This window comes from Bos taurus, chromosome 10, assembly GCF_002263795.3.
Source record: "Bos taurus isolate L1 Dominette 01449 registration number 42190680 breed Hereford chromosome 10, ARS-UCD2.0, whole genome shotgun sequence".
NCBI lineage: Eukaryota > Metazoa > Chordata > Mammalia > Artiodactyla > Bovidae > Bos > Bos taurus.
This window is the reverse complement of record NC_037337.1, coordinates 48,069,106-48,090,899: the sequence shown is the minus strand read 5'-3', so window position 1 is coordinate 48,090,899 and position 21,794 is coordinate 48,069,106. Positions and strand designations below refer to the sequence as shown.

At 36.7% G+C, this 21,794-nt stretch overlaps 1 protein-coding gene across 2 annotated transcripts in view; it reads right to left on the bottom strand.

Moving 5' to 3' along the window:
• Window positions 1-21,794, bottom strand: part of VPS13C (vacuolar protein sorting 13 homolog C) — a 181,339-nt gene that overhangs the window by 125,434 nt on the left and 34,111 nt on the right. For both annotated transcript variants that reach the window (XM_003586568.6, XM_002690847.6), the window contains exons 8-14: window positions 21,487-21,546; window positions 20,371-20,451; window positions 19,418-19,475; window positions 7,790-7,917; window positions 6,165-6,271; window positions 5,447-5,618; window positions 4,137-4,199 (exon numbers count right to left, since the gene is read on the bottom strand). In XM_003586568.6, the coding sequence (XP_003586616.2) occupies window positions 4,137-4,199; window positions 5,447-5,618; window positions 6,165-6,271; window positions 7,790-7,917; window positions 19,418-19,475; window positions 20,371-20,451; window positions 21,487-21,546 (669 nt within the window). The remainder of the gene's footprint in view (window positions 1-4,136; window positions 4,200-5,446; window positions 5,619-6,164; window positions 6,272-7,789; window positions 7,918-19,417; window positions 19,476-20,370; window positions 20,452-21,486; window positions 21,547-21,794) is intronic.

Here is a 21,794-nt window from a genome sequence, read left to right as displayed (position 1 = left end):
GACAAGGCTATTCACTGTAGTGTCATTTATAATTAAATATAACCAGGAGGAAATTGTGAAGCAAATTCCAGTGCACGAACAGAATGGAATATGAGTCAGTTATTCAAAATTATGTTGGATAAACAATTCTATGGAATACTACATAAAACAGAACACAGTATTTTTTTTTAAAGAAACAAAAGTGTTAGTTACTCAGTCATGTCCGATTCTCTGCAATTCCATAGACTGTAGCTCATCAGGCTCCTCTGTCCATGAAATTCTCTAGGCAAGAATACTGGAGTGGGTTGCCATTCCCTTCTTCAAGGGATCTTCCCTACCCAGGGATTGAACCCGGGTCTCCTGCATTGCAGACAGTTTCTTTACCGTCTGAGCCACAAAAGTAACTTAGAAAACCTTTCCTTGACTTCACAATGCCCACCAGTTGCCACCCTTTATCTTGTTTTCCACTTACAATGAAGTATCAGGACTGCCTGTGCTTACTCTCTCCAATTCCTCATCTTCCACCTTCTCTCATTCCTATCAAATTTCTACCTATAATATCCCATAAAATTTGCTCTTTAAATGATTTCTTCATGGCTAACTCCAATGATGAACTTTCAGTTCAGTATGAAACTGATCTAAATGAAAGCAGCGAAAGTTTAGAGACCTGAAGCAGGATATAAATCATCTGCACAAGTCTCAAACTCCTGTATTACTCATGTGCAAAACAGACTCAAACCATCACACCAAAGGCTGAAAGAACTGAACTGAGATTTAAACCACTATCCACAGAAGGCAAAACCCAACTTAAAATCAAAACCAAACCAGACTGTGTGTTAATACAAAATATCAAACATTTTCCAAAGGACACATAATATAACAGTCACATCATCCAGAATACAATCCAAAATTACCTGACATACAAAAACAAAACAGACAAAGAAAAAAAGAAAAATGTGACCATTTCTCAAGGGGAAAAGTCTACAGATGCCAATACTCATATAATCAAGATGTTTAAACTATCACAGGGTCACTGTATCCATGTTACATGAGATAAACAGAAATACATTCAGTTCAGTCGCTCAGTGGTGTCCGACTCTTTGCAACCTCATGAATTGCAGCACACCAGGCCTCCCTGTCCATCACCAACTCCCAGAGTTCACCCAAACTCATGTCCATCAAGTCGGTGATGCAATCCAGCCATCTCATCCTCTGTCGTCCCCTTCTCCTCCTGCCCCCAATCCCTCCCAGCATCAGTCTTTTCCAATGAGTCAACTCTTCGCATGAGGTGGCCAAAGTACTGGAGTTTCAGCTTTAGCATCAGTCCTTCCAAAGAACACCCAGGACTGATCTCCTTTAAAATGGACTGGTTGGATCTCCTTGCAGTCTAAGGGACTCTCAAGAGTCTTCTCCAACACCACAGTTCAAAAGCATCAATTCTTCCGTGCTCAGCTTTCTCCACAGTCCAACTTTCACATCCATACATGACCACAGGAAAAACCATAGCCTTGACTAGATGGACCTTTGTTGGCAAAGTAATGTCTCTGCTTTTAGAAATTACTAAAAAGACTGAAATTTTCGGTAGAGAAATGGAAACTATAAAAAGGAATTCAGTAAGAATTCTAGACCTGGAAGATACAATATCTGAAATAAAAAAATGAAGATGGGTTCAATGGTAAAATGGAGATAACAGAGGGAAAAGTAAGCTTGAAAAGAGATTAAGAGAAACTATCCAATCAAAAGAACAGAGAGGAAAAAAAGATTAAAGGAAAAAAATGAACAAGACCTCAAGAACCTATGGTCACATACATGTTTGTGTTGTGTGTATATATACATATATACACACACACATATATGTGTGTATGTGTGTATATTATATATATATATATATACACACATATACACATTTGAAATTTGGCGACCAAGAAGGAAAGAAGGAAGAAATAGGAACTAAAAAATTATTTGAAGAAATAATGGCTGAAACATCCCAAATTTGATAAATCCTCAGTCCTTATTTCAGTTGCCCAATGAGATGCATCTGTCACAGCTGATCACTTCCTGTTCCCTGACATCTTTTCTTCACTTGACTTTGAGGTTATTACAGTCATAGCGCTTTCAGCCTACCTCTCTGGCAACTCCTCCATGGTAACCACGGCTCTCACTTCTTTGACCTATAAACAATACATAGACTTTGGGTCTTTGGACTCCAGGTACTCTAAGCTCCAGGTACTCTAACTTAGGTGATCTCATCCAATGCCATGGCTTTTTAAATAACATCTATGTTCTGACCCCTTCTAAATGTGCATATATATCCAGCACAGACCTCTCTTCCAAACTCCACATTCATGCATCCAACTGCATACTCCCTATCTCCAAGTTAATATATGATAGCTTAAATCATCAGTCCCAGAAAGAACTCCTGATCTTCTCCCATCTCACCCAAGCATGTTCCATCTAGTCTTCCCCATCCCATTTCACGGCAACTCCATCCTTCCCAACTGCTCCAAGCCTAAATCCCTATAGTCACTTTCAACCTCTCTTTCATAAAACCCATATCTAATTAGATGGGAAATATTGGCTCTATCTTCAAAATATTTCCAGGGTTTGAGCCTTTCTCATCACCTCCACTGCCACTACTCTCAGCCAAACTTCTATTATCTCTCACCTCAAATATTTCAATAGCATCCTAATTGTCCTCCCTGCTTTCATCCTTGTTGTCCCTCTATGGGCTTTTGTTTTCAAAGGAGCAGCCAGAGTAATGTTTAAAAATCTACATTGGATTATATCATTCTGTTCTCAAAATAGCTCCTCAACTCAGAATATAAGCCCAAATCCACACAACTGCTTATAACACTTTCCACAATCTGACATCCTCCTCAATACTGACAAGCACCTCTCCCCTCCTCTAGCACCTCACTTCTCTGACCTCACTAACCACAGCCACCGGTGTCTCCTCTCTTTCACCACTCTACTTAGAACCCTGAATGAGTCAGATGTGCTCCTAGCCCAAAACCTTTCAGCTTGCTCTACTACTTATTCCTGGTATACTTTTTCCTCAGGTATCTTTCTGGTTGACTCCCTCATGTTCTTCAGTGCTCTGCTGAAATGCACCTTAAGAGAGCCAAACTCATTGGAAAAGCCCCTGATGCTGAGAAAGATTGAAGGCAGGAGGAGAAGGCGGTGACAGAGGGTGAGATGGTTGGATGGCATCACCAGTGAAAATCAGACATGGACTGGACAAACTCTGGGAGGTGGTGAGGGAAAGGGAGCCCTGGTATGCTGCAGTACATGGGGTCGCAAAGAGCCAAACACGACTGGGCGACTGAACAACAACAAAGCCGATGAACAATGCTGTGACAGTTTCAGGTGAACAGCAAGGGACTCAGCCACACATACATATGTATACATTCTCCCCCAAACTCGCCTCGCATCCAGGCTGCTACATAACACTGAGCAGAATTCCATCTGCTATACAGTGGGTCCTTATGGGTGATCCACGTTAAATACAGTAGTGTGTGCATGTTCATCACCATCTCCCTAACTGTATCTTAATTACCAGAAAAGTTATGTTACAGAATAATAGAAATGACAAGAAACAAAGAGGAGAAGTTACCAAGTAAGGTAAGTCAGTAATTATTACTACAAAAAGATTGTAAGTACTGAAAGTATTACAAAGAGACTGAATTCAATTTTAGAAAAAAAGAAAAGGAAGGAAGGAAGAGAAGAGAGAAGGAGGGAAAAAAGAAGATGGGTGAAGGAAGGGAAGGAAGAGGAAATAAAGGGAAAGAAATAGGGGCTACGAAGCATAAGTAACTAGGGACATATGCATGAGAGAACAACTGGAAGCCTACATATCAAAATGGTAACACCTGCATTCTGTGTTGCTAGAACTGTTTGACTTTTACTTACTTTCTTTTGGGGGACCAGCAAAAATTTTGTTATAAAATTAGGAATTTTCCCCCTTCATACTACTGAGGTTTTTTCCCCCACAATATTCCAATTTTATTTTTTCTGAGACTGAGCCATGAAAATTCAACCTTTATTATCAATTGAGTAAATTTAAACAACTTTCTAAGCAACTTAAATTCTTGATTCCAGGTTTAAAGGAGTAGTATTAACCCATTTAAAACATAAAATCAGCTAATAAAAATGATTACCTCAACTTGTGCTTGTTGCCTTGCTAAAATTATGTTAAAAACATCTAGTATCTTCTCCAAGTCCTATAAAACAAAGGGACATTTGTAAACAAATTTGTAAACAAAGAAAATGGTCATTAAATTTTTTTCATATATATTTCTAGGCTTATTCCAGTCCATGAACAAACAGTATCTGTGATCTAATGAAAGTGTAAGTATAAATTTGAACAGATATTTGGCTTTTACATTTTTACATTTTGCAATGTGAAAATAGTTTTGCAAAAAAGTAAATCCTCATTAAATATGAAAGTAAGAATTTTAATGAAACCAAAACAATATAGAGACAGCCATACATGCAAATGGAAACAAAAATATTTAAGAGGGGGACCTGTTTTAGGTATTGGCCTTATGGTTGTTACTTTGGACTCCCTCTTCTCCATGCTATTTTACAATCATTATACTAAAGTCACCTTAATAAAATACAAAATTTAAGAATGTAAAATTCTTCAAGTCAAGTATGCCAAAGCAGAAACTGACTTGGGGAATTTATGTAAGGGGAATCTAACATGTACTGGATGACCTATTTGTCAGATGTTCTATCTGTTATTTCATGCAATTCCCACAAGAGTGTAAGATACATACTATCTCCATTTTATACATGAAAATAACAGATCTAAGATGTTGAGAAAATTGATGCTTTTCCTAATATATAATACTAGTGATTGTCATATATTTCAGAATAACAATTAATTCTTTACATTATGAATTTATGGCAAAAATAGTGATATAATCAAGACCAGATGATATTCAGCAAATTAAATATTTAGTACAGTGTTTTTCTGTATTTCAAAAGCGGGTAAATAAGACCCCTATCTTAAGGAATAAGAACTATTTTTTTTACAAATAAATTATATATTTAGTACAGTGTTTTTCTGTATTTCAAAAGAGGGTAAATAAGACTCCTATCTTAAGGAATAAGAACTATTTTTTTACAAATACTCTGAACTCTTAAAAAAAAGCCACTAACAAAACAAACAATACATATTTAGCTAATAATAATTACATACTCAAACAGCTCTGATACTGATTTTTTAAATATTATTATTATAAAAACTAAACACGTTTCTCCAAATAGTTTATAGTAGGCTGATATTAGCAAGGTATTTTTAAAGGGAAAAAACAGGTAAAAACACTTTGCATTTTCCATACAGTTCTCTCAAAAAGAACTCAGTATTGTTCTTCCTAAAATTGTCTTTAAATTTATATCTAGAAAAATTAATACTTAAGGATGATTTAACAAATAACACCTTCCCAATACATGCAAGATATACCTGAATTTGTTTCTGTATTTCTTCTGGGACTTTAGTCTGGGTTAGCTTATTTTTATAGGCACTTTTATAATTCTTGAGCAATTGCCTGTGTTTTTTTATGTTACTCCATGACCACATCCGTGTATACCTTCTTATATGAACTTCAAGAACAGAATCGATTGCATATTTCCACCTGTAAACCAAATTTTGTTAATGCACATTGGAATATGAAGGTTTAAAAAGCAGGAAAACAGCACTGACATTTTACAGCTACACTGTTACTTATTTTGTTCTTATTAACTGTATTCTTACAAAGGTTCAGCCATAATATTTCAGTTCCCCAATACTTCAATTCTCTGACTTAAATACATTATGAAATAAGCAAACCATTCGAGGAAGAGGGTGTGTCAAAGCAAAATAATAGAGACACAAAATGACATGCTGTGTGAAATTAATAATATCCCAATATATTTGTGACACTGAGTTCACATGCATGACTGAAGGGCAATATGATCAAAAAAATGTTGAAAGTCTTGAATGCTGAGTTAAGAATTTAATCTAGGAGCAAGAGTACAGGAGAATGTGTTTATAAAAAAAGTAACAAGGACATAATATAAAAGCCCTCTAATGTCTATTAAAAAAAAAAGTGGCTTTGTTACATGTCTTTCAAGGTCTGTTAGCTCTGAGAGTTCCTAATCATATGATTACATAAAATATTTTTTTAAAAATTCTAACTTACCATTGTCGACCATTGGTATGAAGTGGTAAATAAGGCTTATATTTTCTGTAAGGAGCATTTCTAACCATGTAATCCACTGACTCCAAAAGGTCGATCATACTTAAGTACTATAAAAACAAAAACCAAGTTACATCTGTTACATCACAACATGGATAAATACCAAATTTTATTATATTTTCTGCCTAGTGAGATTTCAAATTATCTGAACAATGAATACCATAGCTGCTTGGTAATTCAATAATATATTTCATCAAAGTTAAGAAACCACCAATTGTAAGATAATATTAAGCACTGCTGATTAAACATCATACCACTAATAATAATATACATGCCATTTTCAGATATATTAAAGTGTGATATAAATGTAAATCTTAGAACCAATGAAATACGGTATCTGTTACTACTGACATGAAACTCGCTTAGTGCTAAAACCAAACATACTTTCCTCTGGACCATCATTTCAAGTAGTGGCAACCTATAAGCTAAGTTTCCAAATTGCTCCAGGGAATTATTGCATAACTAAAGCAAGATAAAATTATTTAACCACCAATACAAACAACTCACATGGAGGAAAACACACACACACACAATGAGAAGATAAAGAAAGGAGAGGTCTAACCTAAGAGTAACCAGTAATTATCATGTGGATAGCATGAACTTAAATGTATTTGTAAGTGTAAAACATACTCCAAATTTTGAAGACTTAAAAGATAAAAGGATATAAAATATTGTAACAATTTCTAATTTTGATTACATGTTGAAATGTAATCACCACTTCCCTGGTGGCTCAGATGGTAAAGCCTACGATGCAGGAGACACGGGTTTGATTCATGGGTCAGGAAGATCCTATGGAGAAGGAAATGGCACCCAACTCCAGTTCTCTTGCCTGGAAAATCCCATGGACAGAGGAGCCTGGTAGACTACAGTCCGTGGGGATGCAAAGAGCTGGACACAACTGAGTGACTTCACTTTTCACATGTTGAAATGATAATATTTGGGTAGGTTAAGTTAAATAAAATGTTATTAATTTTAGTAATTAATTTCCTCTTTTCTTACTTTGCTAATGTAGTTACTAGAAAATTTAAAATTCCACATATAACTTGCATTATATGTGTACTGGACTGCACTGAGCCAAAAGTTCAATTAACTATAAAGCCCTCATCCTCCTTTCACTTCCAGTTCTCCAAATTAGTTATTGAAACTCCTTAGGTACATAACCAAACTTGAGAAACAAGTAAAGGAAAAAAAACTGCCAACACAGCTGTTCTAAAAATTAAGTAAACAATATTTAATGTAAGAGTGTCTGCTATTAAAATCTGAGGAAGGAAAATAAAACCATTAAAATTTTTCATCAAGAACTGGGAATTAAATGGAACCATGCCATATACTATAATTTGGCAGGATTCTCTACCAATAAGATGAAAATCATAAAAAATGAAAGAAAACTATTTCTTATATTTGGTATTTATTTTAAAATAATACATACAATCTATTTTGAGGAATCAAAACTCAACAATAACAAACCAAAAGAACCACCAGAGCAGTGAAGAAAGAACAGTCACAGAGGACAAAAGCTGTTGAGATTCAAGGCTACTCAAAGCTGGAAGTCCTTAAATGAATCTTACCTGAGGTTTGGTCAGTTCAATTGCAATATTTTGTACTTCTATGTTCCAATCAAGTTTAGGTGTTTTGAGCTCTGTTTCTGCATAAGGATTCATGTAAAGTTTTGCAGAGGCTGATATTGGCTGAAAAACTTACACAAGATGGGAAGACATAAGATATGTTTATATGCCCTTACCTATGAAAAACTGTAAATAATTATGAGAACACTGTTACCTTGAAAGTAAAGAAAAATCATCAAAAATATATTTTTAAAAATATTAAAAAAAAATCATCACCAAAAACTACTTAAGCACCTATTTATCTACATAATCGGAGAAGGCAGTGGCACCCCACTCCAGTACTCTTACCTGGAAAATCCCATGGATGGAGGAGCCTGGTAGGCTGCAGTCCATGGGGTCGCTAAGAGTCGGACGTGACTGAGCGACTTCCCTTTCACTTTTCACTTTCATGCATTGAAGAAGGAAATGGCAACCCACCCCAGTGTTCTTGCCTAGAGAATCCCAGGGACAGGGGAGCCTGGTAGGCTGCTGTCTATGGAGTCACACAGAGTCGGACACGACTGAAGTGACTTAGCATAGCATAGCATATCTACATAATAAGAATTCCCAACTCAATGGTAAAAGTAGAATCTCCAAGGAGGAAGATTGTGTTCTATGCCTCTAAGTAAGAAATGCACAAAATATACACAATCTAATCTTGATTATTTACAGTCTATGTAAAACTATGTTTCTCTTCCTTGCTGCAAGATATTTAATGATTTTATTATTCATTAAAAGTACTAATACAGGGGTATGGATAAATTGGGACATTGGGACTGACATATACACATTACTATAATATATAAAACAGATAACTAATAAGGACCTACTGTATAGCACAGGGAGCTCTGCTCAATACTCTGTAATGGCTTATATGGGAAAAGAATCTAAAAAAAGTGGATATATATATATATATAGATAGATAGATAGATAGATAACTGATTTACTTTGGTGCACACATGAAACTAACAAAACACTGTAAATCAACTATACTCCAATAAAATTTTTTTTTTAAATAGTCATTATTGCCTGAGATGCCCCCACAAAAAATAACAATACAAGACAGGAAATAAAACTTGATTAATTTTCATCTTATTTAATCATAGTTAGAATTTAGGAACAGAATCATGAATGAAATTCATATTACCCAGAAAAAATTACCTACTACTTTATAATTTTCAAATGACTATTACATATATAGTTTTAGACTCAAAAGAAGACAATATTCTTGAAGTTAAGTAGTATAAAAAAAGAGTATCAGGGAATATGACAGAACAAAAAGTAATGTATTAAATTATAATTGTGAATAGTATTAAAATTATATAAATTGTGATATCTTATAGTATTTATAATATACGAAAGATCATATAAAATTTTTTAACTTATTTAGAGGTTATTTATAATTGAAACATGCCCAAGAATAAAGTTGCAGATTTTTCTAAACAAGTTATTTCATGAATGAAACTAAATGCTCTCACAAACTAACAGCATCTGAAAGCTTTACCATCATTAAACAGGCATGCTTGTGGACATAAAGAAAAAGTGCCAACTCTCATATAAAGGCAGTTGGCTATAAAAGAATAAAAAGAAAACAACAGTGAACCATAGTAGTATGGAATACAGAAGAACATGGGCATAAAAACTGAAACATAACGAGGTACACTAAATATATACAAAAGAATATTAGAGGCGGTCCTAAAATGGTGGAGGAATAGGACAGGGAGACCAATTTCTCCCTCACAAATTCATCAAAAGAACATTTGAACGCTGAGTAAATTCCACAAAACAACTTCTGAATGCTGGCAGAGGACATCAGGCACCCAGAAAAGCAGCCCATTGTCTTCGAAAGGAAGTAGGAAAAAATATAAAAGATAAAAACAGAGACAAAAGAGGTAAGGACGGAGCTCCATCCCAGGAAGGGAGTCTTTAAAAAGAGAGAAGTTTCCAAACACCAGGAAATACTCTCACTGCCAAGTCTGTGGCGAGCCTTGGAACCACAGAGGGCAACATAACCCGGAGGAAAAATAAATAAATAATTAAAACCCACAGATTATGAGCCCAACTATAACTCCCCGAGCGGATAAGCAGCGCAGACACCCGCATCTGCCACTAGCAAGCAGGGGCTGGGCAGGGAGGCCCCGTGGTTTGCATTGCTTAGAGTAAGGACCAGGCCTGAATGCCCCGAGGGCAATCTGAGGGAACTAACTTGAGATAGCAAACCAGATTATGGGATAGCTACCACTCAAAAAGCCCTAAGCTAAGACACCACCAGGCTCACTCACAGAACAAAGGACTGAGCAAAGCTAGCTGGCTGCAGGCCGGCCCATCCCCCTCCGGAAACAGGCAGGCGAGGGCAGCCAGAGCCGGAAGGAGGCAATCGCAGCCCCAGAGAGGCATTATCTACCGAACTGCAAGCAGGCTTCATGCTAACCAAGACTTCTTGGGATTCTGGATAGTCAACATCTGCCGCAGAAGGTGCGCCAGTTGTACACCCAGAAAACTGAGCAGCAGGGACGGGGGAGGCGATAAGTTGCAGCCACCACGCTCGCCCAACACCTGGTCACCTGAGCTGCTCCAACCTGGGAAGGGCACAAAACACAGGCCCAACCAAGTCTGCGCCTCTGAGAACTACCGTGTACCTGAACCTGAGCGGCTTAGACCTGGGAAGTGCACACAGCCCAGGGCTGGCCTCAGACAGTTCCCGACACAGCAACCTAGAGCCTAAGCAGTGTAGACAGGGAAAGCACACATGTCGTGAGCGGGAGCAAGCCAGTGTGGCTGAGACACTGCGAGCACACGCCAGTGTTATTTGTTTGCCATGTCCCTCCCTCCTCATAGCACGACTGAACAAGTGAGCCTAAAAAGTGCCTACCACCGTCCCCTGGTGCCAGGGCGGAAATTAGACATTAAAGAGACCAGCAAACAGAAGAAGCTAAAACAGAAGGAACCTCCTTGGAAGTGACAGGTGCAGTAGATTAAAACCCTGTAGATAGTACCGACTACATAGGAAGAGGCCTATAGATCTTGAGAAATATAAGCCGGATCAAGGAACTATCCAAAAATGAACTGAACCCACACTGCCCACAACACCACCACAGAAAGTCCTAGATATATTTTTACTATTTTTACTATCATTCAATTTTTTTTATTTTTTATTTTTAAGTCCTCTATTACTCCTCTAATTTTCATTTTTATAACCTACCACTACTTTGCCCCCCCCAAAAAAAAGAGACCCTATTTTTAAAGCAAACTTCATATATATATATTTTATAATTTTTGTGACTTTTTTTTTTCTCCTTTTCTTTAATATTGTGTTTTTGAAAATCCAACCTCTACTCTAGATTTTTAATCTTTGCTTTTTGGTATTTGTTATCAATTTTGTACCTTTAAGGACCCAATCTTCAATACCCATTTTTACTTGGGAGCGAAATTGCTGGCTTGACTGCTCTCTCCCCCATTGGACTCTCCTTTTTCTCCACCAAGTTGCCTCTATCTCCTCCCTCGCCCTTCTCTTCTCTACCCAACCCTATGAATCTCTTTGTGTGTTCTGGACGGTGGAGAACACTTAGGGAACTAATTACTGGCTGGATCTGTCTCTCTCCTTTTGATTCCCCCCTTCATCCCCCTGGCCACCTCTCTCTCCTTCCTCCCTCTTCTCTTCTCTGTATAACTCCGTGAACATCTCTGAGCAGTCCAGACTGTGGAGCACACACAAGGAAGTGATTACTAGCTAGCTTGCTCTCTCCTCTTTTGATTTCCCCTCTTCTCCTCCTGGTCACCTCTATCTCCCTCCTCCCTCTTTTCTTGTCTATGTAACTCTGTGAACCTCTCTGGGTGGCCCTCACTGTGGAGAAACTTTTCATCTTTAACCTAGATGTTTTATCGATGGTGCTGTATAGATGGAGATGTCTTGAGGCTACTGTAAAAATAAGACTGAAAACCAGAAGCAGGAGGCATAAGTCCAAATCCTAAGAACACCAGAGAAATCCTGACTCCAGGGAACATTTAATCGACAGGAGCTCATTAAATGCCTCCATACCTACAATGAAACCAAGCACCACCCAAAAGCCAACAAGTTCCAGAGCAAGACATACCACACAAATTCTCCAGCAACACAGGAACATAGCCCTGAGCTTCAATATGCAGGCTGCCCAAAGTCACTCAAAACCTACTGACATCTCATAACTCATTACTGGACAATTCATTACACGCCAGAGAGAAGTCCAGCCTCACCCACCAGAACACAAGCTTTCCTAACCAGGACACCTTGAAAAGCCACCCTTACAACCCCACCCACAACGAGGAAACTCCACAATGGAATTTAGAAAGATGGTAACAACAACCCTGTATGCGAGACAGCAAAAGAGACACAGATGTATAGAACAGTCTTTTGGACTCTGTGGGAGAGGGAGGGGGGGGGATGATTTGGGAGACTGGCATTAAAACATGTATAATATCATATAAGAAACGAATTGCCAGTCCAGGTTTGATGCAGGATACAGGAAGCTTGGGGTTAGTGCACTGGGATGACCCAGAGGGATGGTATGGGGAGGGAGGTGGGAGAGGGGTTCAGGATGGGGAATACGTGTACACCCGTGGTGGATTTATGTTGATGTATGGCAAAACCAATGCAATATTGTAAAGTAAAAAAAAAAAAAGAAAACACATGTTAATAGTTCTCATAAAGTGTGTAAAACCATAAAAAAAAAAAAAGAAAACTCCACAAACTGCCAGAATACAGAAAGGCTACCCCAAACACAGCAATATAAACGAGAAGATGAGAAAGAGGAATAACCAGCAGGTAAAGGAACAAGATAAATGCCCACCAAACCAAACAAGAGAGGAAGAGATAGGGAATCTACCTGATAAAGAATTCTGAATAATGATAGAGAAAATGATCCAAAATCTTGAAAACAATGTGGAATCACAGATAAATAGCCTGAAGACAAGGATTGAGAAGATGCAAGAAAGGTTTAACAAGGACCTAGAAGAAATAAAAAAGAGACAATATATAAGGAATAATGCAATAAATGAAATTAAAAAAACACTTTGGAGGGAACCAACAGTAGAATAAGGGAGGCAGAAGACAGGATAAGGGAGGTAGAAGATAGAATGGTAGAAATAAATGAAACAGAGAGGAAAAAAGAAAAGTGAATTAACAGAAATGAGGACAATCTCAGAGACTTCTGGGACAATGTTAAGCGCCCCAACATTTGAATCATAGGAGTCCCAGAAGAAGAAGACAAAAAGAAAGACCATAAGAAAATACTTGAGGAGATAATACTTGAAAACTTCCCTAAAATGGGGAAGGAAATAATCACCCAAGTCCAAGAACCCAGAGAGTCCCAAACAGGATAAACCCAAGGCGAAACACCCCAAGACACATATTAATCAAATTAACAAAGAACAAATATTAAAAGCAACAAGGGAAAAACAATAAATAACACACAAGGGGATTCCCATAAGGATAACAGTTATCTTTCAATAGAAACTCTTCAGGCCAGGAGGGAACGCCAGGACATACTTAAAGTGATGAAACAAAATAACCTACAGCCCAGATTACTGGACCCAGCAAGGATCTCATTCAAATATGAAGGAGACATCAAAAGCTTTACAGACAAGCAAAAGCTGAGAGAATTCAGCACCACCAAACCAGCTCTCCAACAAATGTAAAGGATATTCTCTAGGCAGGAAACACAGAAAGGGTGTATAAACTCGAACCCAAAACAATAAAGTAAATGGCAATGGGGTCATACTTATCGATAATTACCTTAAATGTAATGGGTTGAATGCCCCAACCAAAAGACAAAGACTGGCTGAATGGATACAAAAACAAGACCCCTATATACGTTGTCTACAAGAGACCTGCCTCAAAACAGGGGATACATACAGACTGAAAGTGAAGGGCTAGAAAAAGATATTCCACACAAATAGAGACCAAAAGAAAGCAAGAGTAGCAATACTCATATCAGACAAAAAAACTAATACAATATTGTAAAGTTTAAAAATAAAATTAAATTAAAAAAATAAATAAAACAAAGCCTGTGAAAAGACACAAAGAAGGACACTACATAATGATCAAAGGATCAATCCAAGAAGAAGATATAACAATTATAAATATATATGCACCCAACATAGGAGAACCGCAATATGTAAGACAAATGCTAACAAGTATGAAAGGAGAAATTAACAATAACACAATAAGTGGGAGACTTTAATACCACACTCACACCTATGGATAGATCAACTAAACAGAAAATTAACAAGGAAATACAAACTTTAAACGATACAATAGACCAGTTAGTCCTAATTGATATCTATAGGACATTTCACCCCAAAACAATGAATTTCACCTTTTTCTCAAGTGCACAGAACTTTCTCCAGGATAGATCACATACTGGGCCATAAATCTAGCCTTGGTAAATTCAAAAAAATTGAAATCATTCCAAGCATCTTTTCTGACCACAATGCAGTAAGATTAGATCTCAGTTACAGGAGAAAAACTATTAAAAATTCCAACATATGGAGGCTGAACAACATGCTGCTGAATAACCAACAAATCACAGAAGAAATCAAAATATGCATAGAAACAAATGAAAATGAAAACACAACAACCCCAAACCTGTGGGACACTGTAAAAGCAGTGCTAAGGGGAAGGTTCATAGCAATACAGGCATACCTCAAGAAACAAGAAAAAAGTCAAATAAATAACCTAACTCTACACCTAAAGCAACTAGAAAAGGAAGAAATGAAGAACCCCAGGGTTAGTAGAAGGAAAAAAATCTTAAAAATTAGGGCAGAAATAAATGCAAAAGAAACAAAAGAGACCATAGCAAAAATCAACAAAGCCAAAAGCTGGTTCTTTGAGAAGATAAATAAAATTGACAAACCATTAGCCAGACTCATCAAGAAACAAAGGGAGAAAAATCAAATCAATAAAATTAGAAATGAAAATGGAGAGACCACAACAGACAACAGAGAAATACAAAGGTTCATAAGAGACTACTATCAGCAATTATATGCCAATAAAATGGACAACATGGAAGAAATGGACAAATGCTTAGAAAAGTACAACTTTCCAAAACTGAATCAGAAAGAAATAGAAAATCTTAACAGACCCATCACAAGCACGGAAATTGAAACTAACCAGAAATCTTCCAGCAAACAAAAGCCCAGGACCAGACGGCTTCACAGCTGAATTCTACCAAAAATTTAGAGAAGAGCGAACACCTATCCTACTCAAACTCTTCCAGAAAACTCCAGAGGAAGGTAAACTTGCAAACTTATTCTATGAGGCAACCATCACCCTAATACCAAAACCAGACAAAGATGCCACAAAAAAAGAAAACTACAGGACAATATCACTGATGAACATAGATCCAAAAATCCTTAACAAAATTCTAGCAAACACAATCCAACAACACATTAAAAAGATCATACATCATGACCAAGTGGGCTTTATCCCAGGGATGCAAGGATTCTTCAATATCCGCAAATTAATCAATGTAATACACCACATAAACAAATTGAAAAATAAAAGCCAAATGATTATCTCAATAGATGCAGAGAAAGCCTTTGACAAAATTCAACATCCATTTATGACAAAAACTCTCCAGAAAGCAGGGATAGAAGGAACATACCTCAACATAATAAAAGCTATATATGACAAACCCACAGCAAACATTATCCTCAATGGTGAAAAATTGAAAGCATTTCCCCTAAAGTCAGGAACAAGACAAGGGTGCCCACTTTCACCACTACTATTCAACATAGTTTTGGAAGTTTTGGCTACAGCAGTCAGAGCAGAGAAAGAAATAAAAGGAATCCAAATTGGAAAAGAAGTAAAACTCTCACTGTTTGCAGATGACATGATCCTCTACATAGAAAACCCTAAAGACTCCACCAGAAAATTACTGGAGCTAATCAGTGAATATAGTAAAGTGGCAGGATATAAAATCAACACACAGAAATCCCTTGCATTCCTATACACTAATAATGAGAAAATATAAAGAGAAATTAAGGGAACAATTCCATTCACCATTGCACTGAAAAGAATAAAATACTCAGGAATATATCTACCTAAAGAAACTAAAGACCTATATATAGAAAACTATAAAACACTGGTGAAAGAAACCAAAGAGGACACTAATAGATGGAGAAATATACCGTGTTCATGGATCAGAAGAATCAATATAGTGAAAATGAGTATACTACCCAAAGCAAACTATAGATTCAATGCAATCCCTATCAAGCTACCAATGGTATTTTTCACAGAGCTACAATAAATAATTTCACAATTTGTATGGAAATACAAAAAACCTCAAATAGCCAAAGCAATCTTGGGAAAGAAGAAGGGAACTGGAGGAATCAACCTGCCTGACTTCAGGCTCTACTACAAAGCCACAGTCATCAAGACAGTAGGGTACTGGTACAAAGACAGAAATATAAATCAATGGAAGAAGATAGAAAGCCCAGAGATAAAGCCAGAGATAGGTTTCCCTGATGGCTCAGACAGTAAAGCGTCTGCCTACAATGCAGGAGACCCGGGTTCGATCCCTGAGTCAGGAAGATCCTCTGGAGAAGGAAATGGCAAACCACTCCAGTACTCGCCTGGAAAATCCCATGGACGGAGGAGCCTGGTAGGCTACAGTCTATGGGGTCACAAAGAGTCGGACACGACTGAGCGACTTCACTTTCTTTCTTTCTTTCTTTCTTTCTTTCATGGATATCTTATCTTTGACAAAGGAGGCAAGAATATACAATGGAGAAAAGGCAATCTCTTTAACAAGTGGTGCTGGGTAAACTGGTCAACCACTTGTAAAAAATGAAACTAGAACACTTTCTAACACCATACACAAAAATAAACTCAAAATGGATCAAAGATCTAAACCTAAGACCAGAAACATAAAACTCCTAGAAGAGAATGTAGGCAAAACACTCTCCAACATAAATCACAGCAGGATCCTCTATGACCCACCTCCCAGAATACTGGAAATAAAAGCAAAAATAAACAAATGGGACCTAATTAAAATTGAAAGCTTCTGCACAACAAAGGAAACTATAAGCAAGGTGAAAAGACAGCCTTCAGAATGGGAGAAAATAATAGCAAATGAAGCAACTGACGAAGAATTACTCTCAAAAATATACAAGTAACTCCTGCAGCTCAATTCCAGAAAAATAAACAACCCAATCAAAAAAAAATGGGCCAAAGAACTAAACAGACATTTCTCCAAAGAAGACATACAGATGGCTAACAAACACATGAAAAGATGCTCAACATCACTCATTATCAGAGAAATGCAAATCAAAACCACAATGAGGTACCATTTCACACCAGTCAGAATGGCTGCTATCTAAAAGTCTACAAGCAATAAATGCTGGAGAGGGTGTGCAGAAAAGGGAACCCTCTTACACTGTTGGTGGGAATGCAAACTAGTACAGCCACTATGGAGAACAGTGTGGAGATTCCTTAAAAAACTGGAAATAGAACTGCCATACGACCCAGCAATCCCACTGCTGGGCATACACACTGAGGAAACCAGAATTGAAAGAAACACGTGTACACCAATGTTCATCACAGCACTGTTTATAATAGCCAGGACATGGAACCAACCTAGACATCCATCAGCAGATGAATGGATAAGAAAGCTGTGGTACATATACACAATGGAGTATTACTCAGCCATTAAAAAGAATACGTTTGAATCAGTTCTAACGAGGTGGATGAATCTGGAGCCTATTATACAGAGTGAAGTAAGCCAGAAAGAAAAACACTAATACAGTATACTAACACATATATATGGAATTTAGAAAGATGGTAACGATAACACTGTATGCGAGACAGCAAAAGAAACACAGAGGTATAGAATAGTCTTATGGACTCTGTGGGAGAGGGAGAGGGGGATGATTTGGGAGAATGGCATTGAAACATGTATAATATCATACATGAAACGAATTGCCAGTCCAGGTTCGATGCATGATACAGGATGCTCGGGACTGGTGCACTGGGATGACCCAGAGGGATGGTATGGGGAGAGAGGTGGGAGGGGGGTTCAGGACGGGGAACACGTGTACACACATGGCGGATTCATGTTGATGTACGGTAAAACCAATACAATATTGTACAGTAACTAGCCTCCAATTAAAATAAATAAATTTATACTAAAAAAAAGAATAGCAGAGAAAATGTATGGGATAAATAATATACAGGCAGCTTTGTTAGAGATCTACTCAAAAATAAATAAAGGTAAGGCTGCCAAGAAACAGAAAAGAGATCTGGAGAAATTCAAATCAAAACAACAGTGAGTTTACCCCCTACATCTGTCAGAATGGCTACCATCAAAAAGTTTACAAATAACCAATGCTGGGAGAGAATATGAAGAAAAGGGAACCTCTGTGCATTGTCAGTGGGAAATGTAAACTGGTGCAGTCACTACTGAAAACAGTATGGAGGTTCCTCAAAAAACTAAAAATAGAACTACCGTATGACCCAGCAATTCCACTTCTGGGCATATATCCTGAAAAAATAAAAACACTAATTTGAAAAGACAGGTGCACCCAAATGTTCACAGCAGCACTATTTACAACAGCCAAGCTATTTCAGCTACCCATATGCCCATCAAAAGAGGAACAGATTAAAATATGGTACGTATATACAATGGAATATTACTCAGCGATAAAAAAGAATTAAATACTGCTATATGTAGCAATATGGATGAACTTAGAGAATATTATGCTTAGTGAAATAAGACAAAGACAAATATTACATTATATCATTTATATATGGAATCTAAAGAAAACACAAATGACTGAATATGCAAAACAGACACAGACTCACAGATGTAGAAAAGAAACATGTAGCTACCAAAGAGGAGAGGGAAGGAGAAGGGACAAATTAGGGTATGTGATTACCATGTACAACCTACAACACATAAAACAGATAAGCAATAAGGATTTACTGTATAGCACAGGGAATTGGACCCAGTATCTTATAATAATCCATAATGAAGTATAATCTGTAAAAACACATTATCTGTACTTTGTATACCTGAAATTCACATAATACTATAAATCAACTATGTGCATGCGTGCAACTCCTGCATCTCTTGCATTGGCAGGCAGATTTTTTACTACTGTGCCACCTGGGAGGCTATGCTATAATCATCTATACTTCTTTTTTTTAAAATCTCTGGAGTACTTTGTCTTAACACTACAATACTGACATGTTCAAAGTAACCTGAATATCAAGACCCCAGAGATTTCATTATTAAACAAAGAAAAAAAAAGAAAATCTAATTCTTAAAAGAAAGTAGACATTAACAAGATAGGGAAAAAACATGGAGGTCAAGGGGGTTAGCTGTTGGGAGTGAACTATACCCACAGAGCCCTTCTCTCTCACTCTCCAGTGGTGTAAGTGTTACAATCAATTTCTAAATACTAAAATATATACTGAATATGCTGTTATCATGACACTAACATATAAAATTAATACTTTCTCTTTGTCAAAATAACTTTATCAGAAAAAGTATATTAAAATACAGTATTTAATTCCACGCTTCCTATAACATAAAATAAACTTTTACCATTACTTACTGTATTGATGGTTTGGGGGTATATTGTTACTTGTAAGAATTTCACTTTTCAGCTGATCCTATAAAAAAAATTTGAATGATATGAGAATGAAAAAGAAAATGCATATATTCTCAGCACCCCTGACACACACACACACACACACACATGAAATTTGGTTCTAAATCAGTATCTTTATTCCCAACTTTGTAATTATTAGTCCATAAGAAAAACACACTGAGCACTATTTACAGATATATTTCTTTAGAATATTACTTCAGTAGGTAATTTTTATAAATTCTAAATACCTAGAAACAACATAAGACTGTTCCACTCTGACTTAAAAGGTATATAATGTGTACACACACACACATTCATAAATTAGGATCTCAATCACTTTCTAGACAAAGGCAAATTAATCATTACAATATCTTTCTGAGAAATAAAAGACAGAATCTTGGAATTAATTCAGTTCAGAAAATTCAACTGTTCTTTTCTAGGTAAATATGACTAAGACTGCTTAGCTTTAAGACATGACTTAGCATGCTTAGTTTTGAATCAATCATTCACTGTGATGCATCACTGTAAATGCTTAAAATATATGCTACGGATACATTTTTTAAAAATCTGACAGGTATCATCTTTCTTTACAATCCTTTTCAAGTAATCATTCTCATATGAAACTCCACAATGCAACCAGAATGCCATCAAAATGAGAGTGTGAAAAACCATAAATCCAGTTTTAATTTGATAGTATAGGTTCTCATCTCACTGTCAAGTGAAAGATGTCACAAAGATCTTCAAAAACAAAAGTGCTATTTTTAACACGGAGTCAATTCAAAAACTGTGTTGCACACTTCTGACTTAGTTACAACTTAAGCAAAAGACCAGTATCTTGTCCTCATTAGAGAGAGACCGCGTATGTAAAGTAAATCCCAGGAGTATAGTCAGCTATTCAGGGGACAAACTGAAATTACCAAGATCTGTTCCCTTGACCCCTGGTAAGACATGCTGCAGTTCACATTCCAGTAGGCACTGAGACTATCAAGTCGTATCAGCTATAAAAGAAAAGTTGGAAAAGATCAGGCAACTAACAAACCGAAGTTATGTATCAATATTAAAAGAATATTCTCATGTTCACTATACCAAAATCATCCAACTGTCATTTTGAACTTTTAAAGGGAAGAAGATAATGCAAAAGTGGAGGAAAATGTATGTATGTTCTTCAGAGACTTTATTATTAATCTGGGCTTCCTTAGTGGCTCAGATGGTGAAAAAAACTAACTGCAACACAGGAGACCTGGGTTCAATCTGAGGGTCAGGAAGATCCCCTGGAGAAGAAAATGGCTATCCACTCCAGTATTCTTGCCTGGAGAATTCCATGGACAGAGGAGCCTGGCGGGCTACAATCCATAGCATCCTAGAGAGTCGGATATGACTGAGTAACTAACACTTATTAATCTAGCATTTGCTGAATTGTGCTTGCAGGAACAGTGTTCCCCAGGGGATTTACTCATTCAATAATCAAATATTTATTGCGAATTCAGTATATAACAGACTCTGTATTTCAATGAATAAGAAAGACATGATTTCTCCAATGAATACAAATGGCTGTTTCAAAGGAAGGGTGAAGGGAAGAGGATTCTATGATCAACAAGGTGGAGAAAAGTACATACAAAATATCCCTTTGGAAGATTCAAAGTGTTTATTAGCATATTTAAAGTATTGTGAAATCCTGGAGTTTAAAACAAAACAAAATATACCTGTCTAACTATGAACACCTTTCTGTTTTAGTCAGTAATCTTATTTGACCAGAGAATATTTTTTCAACAAATCTAATATTATCTCAATTATCTAATGCCCCATCAAATACAATTTGGGAAATATTAATTTTATCCAGCTTCTTTATATTCTAGGTGAAGAAAGGTAAGTGATTTTAGAAGGTAACATAGTAACTAGCTGAGCCAAAACTAAACCCTAAACTTTCAACTCCCATTCAATGGAATATTCTGTTCTATCAAGATTTCTTGAAGAAAATACATTAAATGTTTGTACTTAGGAAAATAACTAGATTTAAAAGTCTAGTCTAATACCTTGTATATAATTTTTTCTGCTTCATTTAATATGCATGGTGTCCAGTGTTTGTTTGCAGTCTAAAACAGAAAAAAAGAGTAACTGTGAAATGAAGTATATGTATCACAAAACAGTGCTCTAATAACTGTAACAAAATAACTTAGAAATAACAAGACATCCAGTTAACACTGGCTAATGTGAGTTACCTGTTTTTCATATTACAAAATCAAAGGAACAGTGAAAAAGAGAATTGAGGAGGTTCTAATTTAATTGAGTTCATTCATCCAGAAAATAATTACTGAGCTATTGTGTGTCTGAGAGTGGGTAT